Below are 18137 nucleotides of genomic sequence, written 5' to 3'. Positions count from 1 at the left end.
AATAAAAAATAAACACAGCTGGGGACAGTTTTCCAGTTACCCCAAATGTACAGGGAAAGTTGTGCCCAAGATTGAGATACAATTGTGAGATTACATGTACAAATATCATGGAGATGCATGGTAAATGTGGAGATATCATAGCTGTTACTGCACAAGAAGTTTACAACAAGAGACAGCCAGTTCATTCAAAAGGCAGTAATTTCACAATACCTTGTGTGATGGTTTCCTCTAACAGAACCCTTAGTTCTGATAGGTTGACCTTCTGAACTCTAGTTGTCACTGCTGTATACTCTCACGGACATTCGCTACCAGTGGCTCTCAATAGACCTGGGCAATGTGGACTTCTTTTCTTGGTCTGATGTGGATTACAGCTTCAGGCTGGGCCAGTGCAGAAGCTGCTGTGGGGGCAGAGCTAGGCTTGGGAGTAGAGATAGCACAGCATACTTGATTTGGGTAGACTCATTAGGAAAAGCCAGTGGGTGAGCTGTGCCTCCTGCATTGAGGAGTTCTAAGCAGTTATGTTCCAAATCAAAGATTATTACTGGGAGCAAAATAGTGGCCAGTAATCAGCTGGCTGAGGACTCTTGTCTAATGTGGATAGGACTTGTGGTTGGGCAAGGAAAGCTTTTTACTTTTTATTTTTATTTATTTATTTATTTATTTATTTATTCATTCATTCATTTATTTCATTTATTCTTTTATCTATTTATTTATTTATTTTTCTTTTATCTATCTATCGATTCATTCATTCATGCATGTATTTATTTATTTATTTATTTATTTATTTATTTATTTATGGAGCTGAGGATTGAACCCAGGGCCTTGCACTTGCTAGGCAAGCGCTCTACCACTGAGCTAAATCCCCAACCCAAGGAAAATTTTTTAAATGCTGGTCTCTAGTAACTTTCATTTCCCTTAGTGGGCAGTATCACTGAATGGAAAGATAGGTAGACCTTATAAATGTTATCAGCCCAGGAAAACCCAGGTGTCAGAACCCTTGAACCTAGCAGTTTTATATCCCTGTGCGGATCTCAGACATTAGAATCCTTGGCCCTACAAGCCTAACATCCTTGTGCAGATATTGGGACCTTGCCCCTTTAAGTGTTATAGCACCCTTGGCCTCACAAGTATTACATCTCCATGAGTTCTCTGGTATTGTTCACTAAACCATTCCATAGGAGAATGCCACAATTACCTAATCACCTTCCAGTAGACTCCACCTCTGTTTTGCATGTGTATTTGTGTGTACATATTAATACATGTGTGGGTATATATATGTGTGTGTGGTGTATAGAGGTCAGAAGTTGATTGCTGAAGCAGAGTCTTTCACTTAAACCTAGACCTCAGCAACTCAACTGGTCTAGCTAGCCTCTCCAGGGCCCTGAGTAGAGAGGTGGGCAGGAGTCGAAGGAGAACGCAGGGCTGAAGTACCTGGCTAGGAGACAGTCCTCTACCTGAAGAGAGAAGAGTCAGGCATCTTGAGTGTTGAGTGAGGGTGGTCTGATGGCTATATCTGGATAACTGCAGGAAGCTGTGGTTTGTGGCTGCTTCTTGACCAGAGGCCATGGCAGGATCAGGGCTCAGAGAACAGTTGGGAATGATTCTATAATTGCTCCAAGGGGGAATCATGGGTTCTGAGCCCTAGGATGTAGGGTTTCTGGGGTGGAACAACTTAGTTAATGTCCCTTGGATCATTCCTTCAATCTCCAAGATATAAGGAGCCCAAAGTAGGCAGAGAGGCCATGTGCCTCAAGTGAAGGGAAGCTAGACTGTACCAGAAGTCCTCTGTACTTCACACATCTGTTAGGGAACTCACACTCTATTGTCTGGTACTGTATCCTTTCTCAATGGACCATGGGAACTCCAAGATGTAGTGCTTATCCCTCAGGGTCTGCAGTCAGTGTCTGAGGACACAGGGATCCAAGCAGAATCTTATAAATCCATGGAGTCTAATTCACTGTGGCCCTCATGATCTCTGTGAGACGAGCAAGACATCTGCTTGTTACAGAATCCCACAATGTGGTTGGATAGATAAGGGGGGAGTCTTGCATGGCCAAGTGAATGCTCCCACAGCTGGATAAGCAGCTCATGGGCTTTGGGTGAAAATTGTACAGACAAGTTATGAAGTTCTGCCATGCCACAGGAAGACAATAGGTCACTGAAAATGGTGATGAGGGTAGACTTTACATGATGTGATCACACATAAAGACAAATAAGAGTTCAAGTTATTTCACAATGCATACATAGGGTGTGTCCAATGAGCATGTAATATACTCCTGTACAATTTTCATTTATTTGCTTTCTCTGTTTTGTGTTGCTTTTTTTTTTTTCCTTCAGGATCTTGTTATATGTCCCAGGATGGCCTTGAACTCACCTTCTTCCTGTTTCAGCCTCTCCAGTGCTGCAATTGCACTGCTAATGTTTATTAGTTATACTTTTACAGATATGGGGCGTTATCTATAAAGATTTGAGGTGTCTGGGTTTGTGATATGAGATCTACAAGTGCTGAACATGGTGCATTAAACACCATTCTAATTACTATATCATGATTCCTGGGTCAGACCAGTGGCTTTTTGCTGAACTTAAACCTCTGCTTTAAGGATTCCCCATAACCCTGCATTAGCTCCAACCTCACCCCACATCCCTGCATTAGCTACTACCTCACCTCACATCCTTGCATTAGCTCCAACCTCACCCCACATCCCTGCATTAGCTCCAACCTCACCTCACATCCCTGCATTAGCTACAACTCCACCCCACATCCCTGCATTAGCTACAACTCCACCCCACATCCCTGCATTAGCTACAACTCCACCCCACATCCCTGCATTAGCTACAACTCCACCCCACATCCCTGCATTAGCTACAACCTCACCCCACATCCCTGCATTAGCTACAACCTCACCCCACATCCCTGCATTAGCTACAACTCCACCCCACATCCCTGCATTAGCTACAACCTCACCTCACATCCCTGCATTAGCTACAACTCCACCCCACATCCCTGCATTAGCTACAACCTCACCCCACATCCCTGGCATTAAGCCTTTAGAGAGTCTTGTTCCATTGGGCAGGTGTTCAGCCCCTCTAAGCCCTGGGGACCTGCTCTACAGACCCAGGGGGCCCTTGGGGACCTGGGTATCAGTCAGGGAGAGCCACCCAGAGCTCCAGGGACGAGTTAGCAGGTGTGAGCATACATCCCAACCACAACAGGGTAGTTTGCAGATGTCCCTCTGGGAGAGACAGATGAGGACCGTGGGCATTAGAGGGTGCCTGCTGCTGGTGGGAACCAGAGCCAACCTGGGGCTTGGCTACACAGATCCATTTGCACAGGAATAGCTTCTGGCCATTAGAGGAGGAGCAAGCCTTTTGTCAGGAAACCTCCATTGGAAGAGGGGCTGGAGTTGACTTTGAACTTGAGGGACAATGAAGCTCAGAACAGGACAGGCACTGGGCACCATCCCCAGGCAGTGCAAAGTTCTCCTTCTGTTGCTGCTGTTGGGCCTAGTAGTAGATGGTGTCCAGCATGTACTTCCCCCAGGCTCAGCAGGAAGGAGCAGAGCCATGAGCCCTGGAGCTTCAGCAGGAAGCAGCAGGCCTAGACTGTGGACCCTGCCAGGCAGGTAAGGGACTTGCTTGTGGGGGATGTATGAGTGTGGCCATGGACTGGAGGCTGGAGTGAGTGACTAGGAAGGTGGTAGTTAAGTCCAGAGGTATGAGAAGGAAGGATCCACCTGAGAGGCTTTGGGCAAATGATAGTCTAAACTCAGTTTAAACCTTGCTATGCTAGGCCAGTTTTCTACCAGTGAGCCACATCCTTAGCCCATCTTCTTCTTCCTCCTACTTTTTTTTTTTTTTTTTTTTTTCAAATTTTGAGAAAAAGTCTTGCTAGGTTTCCCAGGCTGATATTACTGTCTGTAGCCTAGGCAGGATTTGAACTTGCCATCCTCCTTCCTAAACCTCTGGAGTAGTTGGAATTAAGACCATGACCCCAGGTCATTTTAGTGTACCACCGTCTTAATTCATTTAGAATTAACTGTGTGTTTGTCTTGGTCAAGTAGTTGCAGTTCTAGAAATTTATTCTTAGATAATTATCAAAACATCCATTAAATATTGTGGAAGTGTTTTGGGGTGGAGGGAGTGGAAACTGGGGGCATGGAGAGGACTCAGACATGAGGACCTGAGTTCAGACTCTTAGCAGGCATGCAAAGAGTGGGAGGTGGCAGGTCATGCTGCTAGTTCTAGTACAGGGAAGTCTGGGGGATCCCTGGGGCCCACTGGCCAGCTAGCTTTACAAGTGCAAACGTGACCCTGCATGTGGAGAACTGCATATTTGGGCCTCGTAGTCAAAATGTGGGCACACTGGGAATGTTGTATGAAAGTACTACCAGACTATTGTATAATGAGTGTATCAAACATGAATACATTTTTGATCAGATCAGATATGTGCAAAACCTCCAAATCTGAAATATTTAAGAATTTCAGGTAAGGAAATTATTACTTGTGACAGGGTGGAGGGCATCATAATAGGTGCTATAGTCTAAGGTGTGTATCAGAAATACTTTGTCCCAACAAATTGAAAAGACAAGCTACCAAAATGACATAAGAAGACACATGAGTCTATAGTCCTTGTGTTTAAAAACTGAATGCTGATGTGAAAAACTACTCTTTCCTATTGGAAGTCTCCTCTGGCATGTGACAGTGCTTAGCTGTTTGCTTTTATTTGAGAAAGGGACATTGTGCAAAGGACGCAGTAAGAACACTGGTGATGGTAGACTGTGGTCCTCACTACAGTTTGATCTTGGCTGGATAATTTGGCAAGCTACATCAGCATCATTAGGTATTTCTCCTTGACCTGGCTCTTACTGCCTCTTTCCTGGAAGATAGAAACTAGCTTCTAGTATTTGGGGCACTAAAAGGAAAAAGAGGACTTAGGGATCTTAGCTTCCAAGGTGCAAGTATTCGCCTAACTTTCAGTTTCAGGGTGATAACTGACCTCAATTGGACATGGCATCCCCCCTACTCCAGATTTATTAGCATTTTACTTTCCAGGTTATGTTCAAGGTGGATGACATGCAGCTTTGGGGAGGAGTCCTAAGACTTTCTTTTGTAAACTAGGTTTCATAACCATTTTCATTTAACCACCACCATTTAAGTTGTAGCTCTTGTTCTGAGACCTCTGATCAGTTCATGTGTGTGGTATGAGGTAGGGAAGTGTCTGTCCCTTTGTCTGAGCCATTTGTTGAGTGGTAATTTTTACCTAGAATTGTTATGTCACCTTTGCCAGAAAGTCAGTCATGAATGTTCATACTATCCAGAGTGACTAGGCTCAATGTAACCCCTATCAAGATTCAATCACTTTTTTTCTCACATAAATAGAAAATTATAGGACTAGGTGTGGTGGTGCACACCTTTTATCCCAGCACTTGGGAGGCAGAGGCAGGAAATCTCTGAGTTTGAGGCCAGCCTGGTCTATTGAATTACTCCCATATCACTAAATAGGGATACACTGTGAGACCCTGTTTCAACAAACAAACAAACAGAAAAAAAATTGAAATTCATATTTGGCACAACAGCACAAAAATGACCATTTCTTAAGAATCTGGAAAAAAAATCTGGTAAACATCTCTGTGATAAATACAATGACCAAAGCAACTTGGGGGAAGAAAGCATTTATTCAGCTTGTGCTCCTACATCACGGTTCATCATCAAAGAAATCAGGACAGGAACTCAAACAGAGTGGGAAAATGGAGCCTGGAGCTGATGCAGAGGCCACAGAGGAATGCTGCTCACTGACTTGCTCTCCATGGCTTGCTCAGCCTTCTTTCTTATAGAACCCAGGACCACTTCCTCCTGGCCAGCTAACCCACTCACATCCTCAGGGCCAATTCACTTGTATCCCCACCAACAGGGTCATCTCTACTATGCTGCCTAGGTGAGGAGCAGGGCCTGCTTTCTTGAATGCTGTAGCTGGTAAGGGGGAGGATCACCTTCCTCATCTGCTGTAGGTGTCGAGGGGCAAGGTGGGGTGGGGGGGGGGGGGGGCATCTCTCCCTCACTCATTCAGTCCAACTCCAAAAGTTCCCATAGTCTATTAACAATCTCAAATTTATTTAAAAGTATAAAGTTCAAAGTCTCTCCTGAGATTCATGCAATCTCTTAAACTGTAATTCCCTGTGAAATTAAAATTAAAAAGAAGATCACATATTTCCAACACATAATGGCACATGCTATACATTGCTGTTCCAAAATGCAGGGAAGGAGAACAGTGAGGAAACACTGGACCAAAGCAAGACTGAAAACCAGCTGGGCAAACTCCAAACTCTGCATCTCCATGTCTGATGTCAAAACACTCTTCAGATCTCCAATTCCTTTTAGCTTTGTTGACTGTAACATACTTCTCTCAGGGCTGGTTCCATTCCCTGTTAGCAGCTCTCCTCAGAAGGTATCCCATAGCTCTGGTATAGCTGAAGTTTTCCTGTGTCCCACCCAGTCCACAGTCACTTAAACCCAATTAAACACACAGAGGCTTATATTATTTACAAACTGTATGGTCTCTGGCAGACAGACCTCTTGCTAGCTAGCTCTTATATCTTAATTTAATCCATTTCTATATATCTATACTTTGCCACATGGCTTGTGGCTTACTAATATTTTACATCTTGCTTCTCATGGTGGTTCCTGACTCAGCCTTCCACTTCCCAGCATTTTCCTCTCTGCTTATCCTGCCTATACTATACTTCTTGCCTGGCTAGTAGCCAAACAGCAATTTATTTATCAATCAATCAATCAGAGCAACACATTCACAGCATACAGAAAGACATCCCCAGCACACTGGCGTCTCGAACATCTTGGGGTCTCCAAGGCAATCCAGGCTTTATCTTCACAGCTTCACACAATGGCCTCTTTAGGCCTCCATGCAGGGACACCCCTGACACATGCTTGACCTCAGTGGCTTTCATTAGTTATGGAGGAATATTCCATCACCCCCTTCTTCTATCCTTGACTCTAAAGCCAGAACCACATGACTGAAGCTGCCAGGTTTTGCTGCTTGCTGGGGCTGGAATTATATCTTCACCTGTCAACTGCATCTTCACTAGCTTTGTTTTCCATGGTTTCCTTCACTGCCTAAGCTTGGCTGTCCTGAAACTTTCTTTGTAGACCAGGCTGGACTCAAACTCAGAGATCTGCCAGCCACTACCTTTTGAGTGCTGGGATTAAATGATTGCACCACCACACCTGGTTCTAAGCTTTTCTTTAATTCCTTTTCACAACTTGGAAAATTAGCTGAGTGGGATCTTGCCCTGAGATTACTACTCCCTTTATTCCATTTCTTAATTCATTTATCTCCTTGGACACAGGATTTAGCTCTATTCCATTTCCTGGTGCCCCTTTTCTCAATCTATACATTGTATATTTTTTATTTGCTCAGTTTGCTCCTTTTCATTATAAATCTTCATCAGAGTTAACACTAATAACCATATTCTAGAGTTTATACAAGCTGTTTTGAGACTTCCTCTGCTAATGGAATTAGTCCAAAATTCTTCACTTTAGCTTCAGGCAGACTTTTTGGACAAGGGCAAAAAGCAGCCACATTCTTCACCAAAATATCACATGACCAATCTCTAGGCCACATACTAACATTCTTCTCTTCTGATATCTCTTGATCTAGGTGCCTACAGTTCACATCATGCTCAGCATCACGGTCTTCCATGTTTCTAATAGGATGGCCCATTAAGCAGCATTTAAAACATTCAACTGCTTTTCTAATCCATAGTCCCAAGGTCTATATTTCTTCAAACAAAAGCATGGTCAGGCCTATCACAACAACACCCCAGTTCCTGGTACCAACTTCTGTTTTAGGGTTTCTATTTCTGTGAAGAGACACCATGACCACAGCATCTTTTATAAAGGAAAAACATTTAATTGGGGTGGCTTACATTTTCAGAGGTTTAGTATATTATCATCATGATGCAAAATGGTGGCATGCAGGCAGACATGGTACTGGAGAAGTAGTCAAGTTCCTATATGTTGGCAAGGCTTGAGAATATGTGAGACCTCAAAGTCTACCTCCATAGTGACCCACTTCCTCCAATAATACCACACCTACTTCAACAAGGCCACACCTATTAGTGCCATTCCCTTTGGGGCATTTTCTTTCAAGCTACCATAGGGAGGAAGGGGTTTATTTGGCTTACATTTCCACATTGCTGTTCATCACTGAAGGAAGTCAGGACAGGAACTCAAACAGGGCAGGATCCTGGAGGCAGGAGCTGAGGCAGAGTCTGTGGAAGGGTTAACTGGCTTGATCCTCATGGCTTTCTCAGCTTGCATTTTTTTTTAATAGAACCCAGGATCACCAACCAAGGGATGGCACCATCCACAATGGGTTGGGCCCTCTCACATCAATCACTGCTTAAAATGTCTTACAGCTGGATCTTATGGAGGAATTTTCTGAATTGAGTTTCCCTCCTTTTAGATAATTCTATTTTGTGTGTCAAATTGACATTAGACTAGCCAGCACAGATGGATGTGCACATAAATTAATAAAAAGTAGCCTGAAAGGTCAGAGAAGGTCTCATGACGGAAACGAAAGCATTGGAATCCCCACAATACAGTGTGACTGGGTTCTGGGAGGAAGCTGGTTTGGATAGATCACAAGGAGCTAGTATGGAAGAGACTCAGACACTATAAAAAGACATGCGTGCCGGGCGGTGGTGGCACACACCTGTAATCCCAGCACTCAGGAAGGAAGAGGCAGGCGGATCTCTGTGAGTTCGAGGCCAGCCTGGTCTACAAAACAAGTTCCAGGACAGTCTCCAAAGCTACAGAGAAACCCTGTCTCGAAAACCCAAAAAAAACAAAAACAAAAAACAAACAAAAAACCGTGTGTGTGCGCGCACACACACACACACACACACACACACACACACACACACACACACACACACAACTTCCTGGTTCCACAACACCCACCAGAGAAGATACACCATATAGGAATTTTTTTTGAGAATATTCTGGGCCTGGTGTTTCTATCAACATTGAAAAATTCAGAGATGGAAGTGGTAGGTAGATAATGGGACTTGTGGGATACTGGCTGTCCATCTAATTTCTGCCAAGGATATAGTTCATTTACTGTAGTCCTGTGCCTGTCTCACCCAATAGGTTCCTGTTCCAGATCATCCCACGGGCAACAGGCTCCAGGTGCTGGCCCCATGGGTTTCCGTCTGAGCACCAGTCATGGCCTGTCTTTGGTGGAGGGACCCAGCTCACAGTCCTGGGTAAGTGGCTCTCATGATCTCATTCAATTGTCTCAGAAAAGTCTGTTTTCTCTCTAGAGAGTTCTTCCCATCTGCTTTCCCTAGCCTTACAGTCTGACATGTACTGTTTTCTGTGGGTGAGGGAGAGGCAGTAAGTAGTCTTAGGGTAAACCATAGGAAGGGCTCCAATAGTGTCATTTACTCTTCTGAGGCAGATGCCCAATGGGGCTCAAAGGCTGAGATTTTCAGGCCTTAAAGACCACTAGATCCCAGTGATTGAACTGAGGCCCAGCTGTCCATTTAAACTGAGATGGCCACATAGTAGGACCACATACATGGCTGGTGCCATGAACCCAGCCTTCAAGGGCAGATGCTCCATGTGGAAAGTTACCGAGGCCAAGAGAGGGATCTGGCTTAGTCTAGGCTGCAGCTCTCCAATCTTCTGCTGGCCACAAGGTCATGGGGTCACACAAAAGGCTCAGAGTGATGAGGTAACTAGAACCTGGTCCTTACAGAATGACCACTGGGAAAACGTAGACTATCTGTTGTTCCTGGGCTCTCTCAGGTTGGGGCCTGCTGGCTAACTTGGCTGTCCTTAGGCTTGGAGAGGAATGAGGGAGAAAATGATGCTAAGTGAAATCAGGAGTCACCAGAGCTTCTGAAGTGGTCACAGTCTGGGGGATGGAGTCCCAGGAACACAGCCATTGCAGGATTCTGTGGTCAGGTAACCACTGTGGACAAAGTGTCAGCTCCTTGGAGAGTTCTCTCTCTAAGAAACTAAAAAGACTTTCAGAACATACTTTCTTAGTTTCTCTTTCTGTAAGGATAAAATTAGATCAATCTGGACCTCTGTAGGAAAATTACCTGTGATTAGCTCTAAGGGAAAACAACAAACTTCTTAAAACAGGACAAAACCTCTCTAAGCTAGAAAAATCCTCCCTGCAATGAGGGAGGCAGAGCTCGAGTTCCCAAAAATTTCTCTTCTAAACTCTGTCTCTTCTAGCCAGTATAAAACAGTCAGAATCCCTCTGTAGAGGCAGGTAGATACCTCTGATGGGAGGAGCTGTTGATACAGGAAAAGCAAAAAAGCTGAGCCTCTTAGATGCAGCTGAATTGAGACTTTGGAAGCTTTGTTTACATCCCCTGAAACAATGCAAAACCTCTCTGTTAACGTTGTATCCTCACTTCTAACCAACAACTGAAAAGCAATTAGCTATCTCTGAATTTGAGTGCATTCCAGGATACTAAGGTCCCTGCAGTTGTCAACAGCTTCCTCAGGCATGGAGCTGAGGTAGAACAGTGCAGGACCTGGGGACAAAAAGCAAGGCCAAAGCTTGTAGGAAGGGCATGGTCGCCTGCCTTCCTAGAAGCCCCACATAGGCAGGTGGGGCTACTCAGTGTCCACAGCTGCAAAAGGGTTGTTCTGAGAAAAGCTTTGTTTCCACGGACGCAGCAGGAGAGGGGGTAAATCCCCAGGGGTTATTGCCTCTGGGAGTAAGCTGCTGTCTGAATGCACAGATAGATAAATGCAACTTGCTGGGACAGAGGGTCAGGTGAAGGGCCTGAGGAGGGAGGTACACCTGTCCTAATGCAAGCTTAGGGATAACAAAAACCTCTCTTGATAAAATAGCAGAAGCTTGCTTTATGAACACAAACCGCACAGACCCTGAAAACAGAAGTGGAGAAAGGTCAAATTCTTCTCTGGAAGGTGCAAGACCTGGAGAAAGCTGCTAGAGTTTGAGGCAGATTTGGGAAAAATAAAGCTCCTACCTCCAGAGGCAGCTAGCAAAGGAACTGAGCTACAGCCTGAGGTATCTAAAGCTCTGCATGGGGTGGGGGCGGGGAAGGAACAAACAAAATGAGATAAAGATCTATTGGTGAAAGTCTCTTTGAAGGAGCTGTAGGAAAGCTCTGTTTTAAGTGTTTTTGTTTCTTACTGTCTGGCTGAGGCAAACACAAGCCCTGAGTGAAGGTTGGTAGAATGAATGCCCACCTCAATGCATGCTAACGAGGCAGGTCCAATTCTGATCTAGGCCCAGTAAAGAGAAATACCTATTAAGGCCAGTTCAGGGAGAACAGAAATCTCTTGATCTCCTGTACTTGAAAACAAAAAAAGCTTCGTTCAAACTTCCTGAGCAAAAATTTTGAAAGCAAGCCCAGTAAAAGAGAACCAGAAATTGACTCCTAGACCCAAAAAGAACTATGAAAATGGAGTCTGCAAGGTAGCTCGGAACAGTGAGCTGATATAAGAGAAAGCTGTCCTGGGAGATGTAGTGCATAGAAGCAAGACAGCATAGGCAAGCTAGTACGGAGAAAAAGCAGACAAACTGGGATAAAAAACTTACAAGTGCTCAGCTTAAAACATTGCTTTTTTTTTTTTTTTTTCAAGTGCTGCTAAAAAGCATGGCTTTACTTCCCAAAAAAACAAGAAACAGGTGATCAAAAACTTGCCGTTTAGGAGATCATTAAAATGCTAATACTGTTTATCAACAAATCACTTTAAAATCCTTAAGGAAGCAAAGGAGAGCAGGGTGGTGGTGGCACACGCCTTTAATCCCAGCACTCAGGAGGCAGAGGCAGGTGGATCTCTGTGAGTTTGAGGCCAGCCTGGTCTCCAAAGCGAGTTCCAGGAAAGGCACAAAGCTACACAGAGAAACCCTGTCTCAAAAAACAAAAACAAAAAAGAAAGAAAGCAAAGGAGAACAGTCTATACATTGAACATTGTTTTAGATATGAAGAAACTTATGGGCAATTAAAAGGTTCTTTGCCTCTTGAACAAACAGCCTGTAGTGAATGATTCCTTTGCAAATCTAATAAGGGGACAAGGAAATTGTAGATGTAACAGTCTTGTTAAATAAGAAACACAGAGCCAATTGCAGAGTTAGAAGCCAAGAGGTCAGAGCAATAGCTGAGAGCTGTAAGCCTTACCCTTCATTGCTGTTCTGTCTTTTCTCTCCGCAAGAGATCTACTTCTGTGTGTTTTCTTTTTTATATACTTTCTGTTCTGCTTTCTCATTGGTTGTAAACCCAACCACATGACCTCCTTGTCACTGCCTGTCTGTACAGACCTCCAGGTCTTCTATAGTTGGTATTGAGATTAAAGGCGTGTGTCACCATGCTGGCTGTGTCCTTGAACACACAGAGATCCTGCCTAGCTCTGCCTCCCAAGTGCTGGGATTAAAGGTGTGCACTACTACCACCCAGCTTCTGCTATGGCTTGCTCTGATCCCAAGGCAACTTTATTAATATACAAATAAAATCACATTTCAGTACAAATAAAATATCACTATAGGAAATAGACATTCAAAAAGAAATGACTGCTTTATAGATGGGGATCAAACTTCAGAAAATCTAGACATACCTCAAAATAGTCACTTCTCTTGAAGGTTCTCTGTAAGAAAACAATGCTAAATTAGAATGTTTGCTTAGTGAAGGCACTGATGTATGTGAGAACAATCTGAGTTAAATAACTCATGGTTAGAGTATATCACAGCTTCTAATAATAATAACATCAGGGGTTAAGAAGCTAATGAAGTGAAATCATGAAAATGTTCTTCCTCAGTAAGCTAATGAAGAATGTGTTTCATGGAAGAACATCTGTGTTCTTGATTCCTTTGAATTGTAGCAGTCTTGGTGAACAAATAACCTTGTCAGAATAAAAATCTATCAGAAACATGAGCATCCTTAAAAGAATCCATGGCAAATACAGCTTTAAAATTTTTATTAAGAAGGGGGAAAATTGTTTGAGTTTGGTGATGTGTGTGGAACAGAGGAATGTCAGCTCTAATGATACTCCTCTAGAGGAACTGGAGTGATAAGCAGCTAAATCAATTTTCCTGATATTGAGGTTCCGTTATGCAGGCTGAGGATAATAGGAATATAAGGAGGCCTCCAGACTGCTGAAGAGTTTGAATGAAGTTTCAGCAATGGTTTTGGTGTACAGAGAAACCTGCTAAAAGCCACAAGTTTGGAACCTCACTCTAACTTAGACAATTATCTTCTGTTGGGAAACTGTTGAGTTGCCAGCTAATCAATTCAGAAACAGAATATTCCTTACAAGGTTTTTCTTCTCATCTCTCTTTTTTTTGGGGGGGGGGTCTGCTGTAAACTGAGATAGTTCTTAATAGAGTTGTTATAAAAGATCTGGAATGCATAAAGTACTGTTTAGCAACAGAACTCACTAAATCTCAGAGTTAAGAGAGTCATTGAAGAACTAGATTCTTGTTTGAAACTCTCAAAAACTTTCAGAATGATATCAAAGTTGACTATAAACTCTGAACTTTACTATAAACTCTGAACTTTAGAAATGATTTTCATACTTCCTGTCTTATTAAGAGAGTCTTTCTAATAGTTCTAGTGATAATAATTAAGAGTAAGACATAGAAAATTATTCTCTGTCTTTTTGGAAGATGTTAAATCTCTTCTAGGTGTTAAGGAATATCTTAATTGTTTAGTAAGTTCTTTATTTTTTTAAAGATTTATTTATTTATTTTGTATACAGCATGTATGACTACGGGTCAGAAGAGGGTACCAGATCTCATTATAGATGGTTGTGAGCCACCATGTGGTTGCTGGGAATTGAACTCAGGACCTCTGGAAGAGCAATCAGTGCTCTTAACCTCTGAGCCATCTCTCCAGCCCTAATGTTTAGTAAGTTCTGCTAAGAGTCTTTATAGTTCTTCTAAGGAATCTCTCCTAGATATCTTTTCTAAATCTCTTCTAAGTGTTAAGAAATCTTTATGTGTTTGCTAAGTCAGATATGTAATAGATCTATAGAATTTCTTTAAGACATGTAGTTATAAGTTTGTAAGAAGTAAAGACATGTAGTAAATAGCCATGATGTAAATTTAAATAAGAAGTATATAAAAAGTATATTTGTTAAGGTAGTCCTATAGAATTTCTTTATGAATATAAGTATCTTTGCTAAGGTAGTCCTATAGAGTTTCCTTGAGAATATAAGCTTGTAAGAAGTATAAATAAGTATATGTTTATATGCTGAATGTGAGTTTGTGAAAAAGTGTAAATGGTAATTGTGAATCTATGCTTATTGTATATGGTGAAGGAACTTGGGACACAGAAGGTGGTGTCCCTAGGAGACTGCAAGCTGGTAGTCTGAGTGGTTGCAAAAGCTCCAGAATCTGCTAAGAAGCTAAGAATTATGGACCCCAGAACCAGCACAACAACCACAGCCAGGCATCCACAGCTGAGATCCATGGAAAATCAACACAACATAGAAAAACCTGAGCTAGCAGCAAAAACAGTGCAGTTTAAACATGTTAACTGGGTTGGGGATTTAGCTCAGTGCTTGCCTAGCAAGTACAAGACCCTGGGTTCGATCCTCAGCTCAAAAAAAGAAAAAGAAAAAAAAGAAAAGAAAAGAAAAAAGAGATGAGCTCTCTCTCAAATCCTCTGGGCTGGAGAGATGGCTCAGAGGTTAAGAGCACTGGCTGTTCTTCCAGAGGACCTGAGTTCAATTCCCAGCAACCACATGGTGGCTCACAACCATCTACAATGAGATCTGGTGCCCTCTTCTGGTCTGCAGGCTGAACACTCACTGTATGCATAATAAATAAATGAATCTTTTAAAAAAATGTTAACTGTAGCTAAAAATGTCTCTGGCTTGAGAATGAAAGTTACAGAGATGCTTGCTTGAACTAAAATTGTTAACTGCAAAATTTTTTTTGTTGTAAAACATTTCTTCATATTTGGAAAAATGGAAGTGTGATACCAGAATTTACTTTTTAAAAAACTTTTTGAACTTAAAAAATGAGATAAAACTACAAAAAGGTTTTGGTTATGGATTTCTTCATATTTGGAAGGCTGGTACCAGAATTTATTATTTGAATTTTGGTATTCAAGAAATGAAATGAATAGTAGTGATTTCATTGCAATGGGACAGTTTAATTTATTTATTATGCATGTAGACTTTATCAATGGTGATGACCTAGGAACTGTTTTATGGAATTATTTGTGTTAACAATGGAACTGCTTAAATGAAGAAATTTATTTTTTCTACCTAGGCTCAAGTTGCAGTTTTGTGTATGCATATATGCTTTATTAACTGTGGTGATTCATGAATTGTTTTGTGTTAAAAATGAAACTGTTTTATGGAACTGTTTATATAAAAATGCAACTGCTTATAGAATTGGTTTTGTGTTACAAATGGAACTGTTTAAATGGGAAGTCTGGGTTTTCTTCTAATGAGGTTTGAGATTTTGTTTAAAAAAATGTATAAAGAAAAGGGAGAGTTAATATTTCTTAGTCTATTTAATTAAAAATTTTATTGTTATTTAAGTGGATTAATGTTTTGTTTTGTTTGTAAGAAATGCAAATGGGTAAACTAAGAGATTGCTTTAAAAGTATAAAGAGTTTTATTAAGAAACTGCTTTTGGATGTTTTGCTAAAGGTTTTAAAGTGTTAATGGTTAGATTGAGAATATTGCTTTCAAATACAGATTTGTAGGAACTATAATTGGGTATAATAATATTCATGTCATTATGTTATCCTAAATGGAGAAATTTTTTTTTTCTAATTAGATTCAAGATTTTGTTAAAAAAAATATAAAAAGGGGGAGTTATGAGTGAATTAAGGTTGAATATATGTTTGTAGAAATTATAATGGTGTATAGTAATGGTCATATATTATGTTAACCTATTGATGCACCATGGTTTGGTAAGGTTAAGGAAGTATTTAAGTTTGATGTGGATACATAAGAAGTTTATCCTATGTTCTATTAGCAAGAAATTCAAATGGTTCTATTAAGAGTTTAAGTTGTAACATTGAGAGAATTGTAACTATGTGTAGCAATATTTATGTTAAAATTATGTTAACCTGTTAATGTTAATGATGAAGCTAAGGGGGTTTTTAAGTTTGCAGTTGCATCAATAGTTTTCTGGTTTAGAAAGGGCTGGATGCAGCTAAGACTGATGTAGTCACCTTAGACTCACTCCAAAAAATAGCCATCTTTATCATCCTGTACTCCTATACTGGAAGGTGTGACAGCTTTGGAGATTGTTGTAAGCTCTTAAGGGGGAGTTGTTTTTTATACATTAAGAAGGGGGACCTGTGGGAGCCTATTTTCAGGTTTCCTAGTGGCTTTACCCAGCAGGTCTGCATGGAGAGAATGATTAGACCATGGACCTGAGGGCAGGTATCTGAAATGGTCTGCACTTGGCTGTGCTGTGGGGAGGTCTTTTGCTCCACCCCTTGGAATTCCTATAAATACCTTAGGGCAGAGACAGTTGAGGCCTGGTGGATTGGGATCCAGGCCCTCCTGAGTCTGTCCTGTATTTTCTGTCTGTCTCCCCCCTCTGTCCTTCTATCTAATACTTCCTGCTGATCCTACTCAAGAGTACCCTGAGGAAATGTGGAGTTGAGGGAGGCCCTCCCCCAAAAGGATGTCTGTTCTCTAGGGGACTTGAGTGGATAGAGAAGAAGAAGGAAGCAGGATCCCAGGATGGAACATGAAAGGTCAAAAGATTCCGATAAGAGAGGATGCTTCCCTGTCACATGCTCTCCTGTGACAACTCTCATCCCCTTCTCTATCTGCACAGGTCAACCCAAGTCTGACCCCCTGGTCACTCTGTTCCTGCCTTCCCTGAAGGATCTCCATCCCAGGAAGGTCACACTAGTGTGTCTGGTGAGTGAATTCTACCCAGGTACTTTGGTGGTGAACTGGAAAGTAGATGGAATTCCTGTCACACAGGGTGTAGAGACAACCCAACCTTCGAAACAGACTAACAACAAGTACATGGTCAGCAGCTACCTGACACTGACATCTCACCAGTGGACACCTCACAGCAGATACAGCTGCCAGGTCACTCATGATGGGAGCACTCTGGAGAAGAGCGTGTCACCTGTTGAGTGTTCTTAGACTGTGATCCTCCCTGAAGCCTCAGGGGCCTGGATCTGAAGTGCCAGAAAAGATCTTTTTTACCACTAACCATGCCACCCCTCTCCTGTGCCCAAAACTCAATAAACATCTTGTTACCCACAAAGTCTTCTTTATCTCATTGGTTTCCATGTCATATTTCACTTGCATGCCCAGGAACTTCAGAGTTTGGGAGTTCTGGAACCCAGTGGGAAACTAACCCAGAGGAGAGCTCATAATCTGTGAATTTTCTGGGAAATAGTGTTATTGCTAAAATCCCCCCCCCCCACAGTAGACATAAGCAGCTTCTACCCCTCCTCCAAAGGTCCCAGTGATAAACCAAGGCACAATTCCACCAAAGTTCATTCTGGGGGACCAACAAGTTTCTTTGCTCTTTTACAGAGCATAGGTGAGGGGTTTATAGAGGTGTAGGTTTACAGAGCCCTACCCTCTTAACAGGCTGCACCTGAAAAACCTTTCTCAGAAGGGAGATTTCTACACATTAGTTATAGGCAAGACCATTGGCACTGGGGGAAGTGACAGGTTCCAACTCCCTTCCTTTTTTTTACTGGCCTAATTCACACTCTAGCATCTCAAGGCACATTGCCCATCTTGGCTTTGTTGGCCAGCTCCTGCATCCAGGAACTTTATGCTCTCTCAGATGGCTAACCTTTGGGGTAGCTGGTGTTTCCTGCCATCTGCCTTCTACAGTTTGCTTTCCCAAGTGGTGAATTAGCTGATCCATGCATGTTGTTGGATTCTGTCTTAGTTAGGGCTTCTATTGCTGTGATGAAAAAACTATGATCAAATAACTTTTGGATTTATTTAAAGGGTTTATTTAAGCTTACAGTGTATAGTCCATCATTCAAAGAAGTCAAGGCAGTGACTCAAGGCAGGAATTAATGCAGAGGATAAGGCTGTGTGTGTGTGTACTGCCTTGCTCCTCATGTCTTGCCCAGCCTACTTTTTTTCTTTTTTTGTGAAGGAAAGGATTTATTTGGTCTACA

General features: G+C 42.2%; 1 protein-coding gene across 1 annotated transcript; it reads left to right on the top strand.

Moving 5' to 3' along the window:
• The first annotated feature begins 3426 nt into the window (after window positions 1-3426).
• Window positions 3427-17133, top strand: Igll5 (immunoglobulin lambda like polypeptide 5). Its single transcript, XM_036194770.1, has 3 exons — window positions 3427-3623; window positions 9166-9281; window positions 16814-17133. Exons 1-3 carry the CDS (start codon window positions 3427-3429, stop codon window positions 17131-17133), a joined length of 633 nt encoding a protein of 210 aa, XP_036050663.1.
• The last annotated feature ends 1004 nt before the right edge of the window (window positions 17134-18137 follow it).

Source organism: Onychomys torridus, chromosome 8 (genome assembly GCF_903995425.1).
Source record: "Onychomys torridus chromosome 8, mOncTor1.1, whole genome shotgun sequence".
NCBI lineage: Eukaryota > Metazoa > Chordata > Mammalia > Rodentia > Cricetidae > Onychomys > Onychomys torridus.
The sequence above is the reverse complement of the archived record's forward strand: the minus strand, read 5'-3'. Positions and strand labels throughout refer to the sequence as shown.

Excerpts from the sequence above, each read along its gene's own strand:
- Igll5 (XM_036194770.1), top strand. The coding sequence starts at position 3,427 with ATGAAGCTCAGAACAGGACAGGCACTGGGCACCATCCCCAGGCAGTGC. Across the intron at positions 3,624-9,165 it reads CTGTGGACCCTGCCAGGCAG|GTTCCTGTTCCAGATCATCC; the intron begins GTAAGGGACTTG and ends CTCACCCAATAG. Across the intron at positions 9,282-16,813 it reads GACCCAGCTCACAGTCCTGG|GTCAACCCAAGTCTGACCCC; the intron begins GTAAGTGGCTCT and ends CTATCTGCACAG.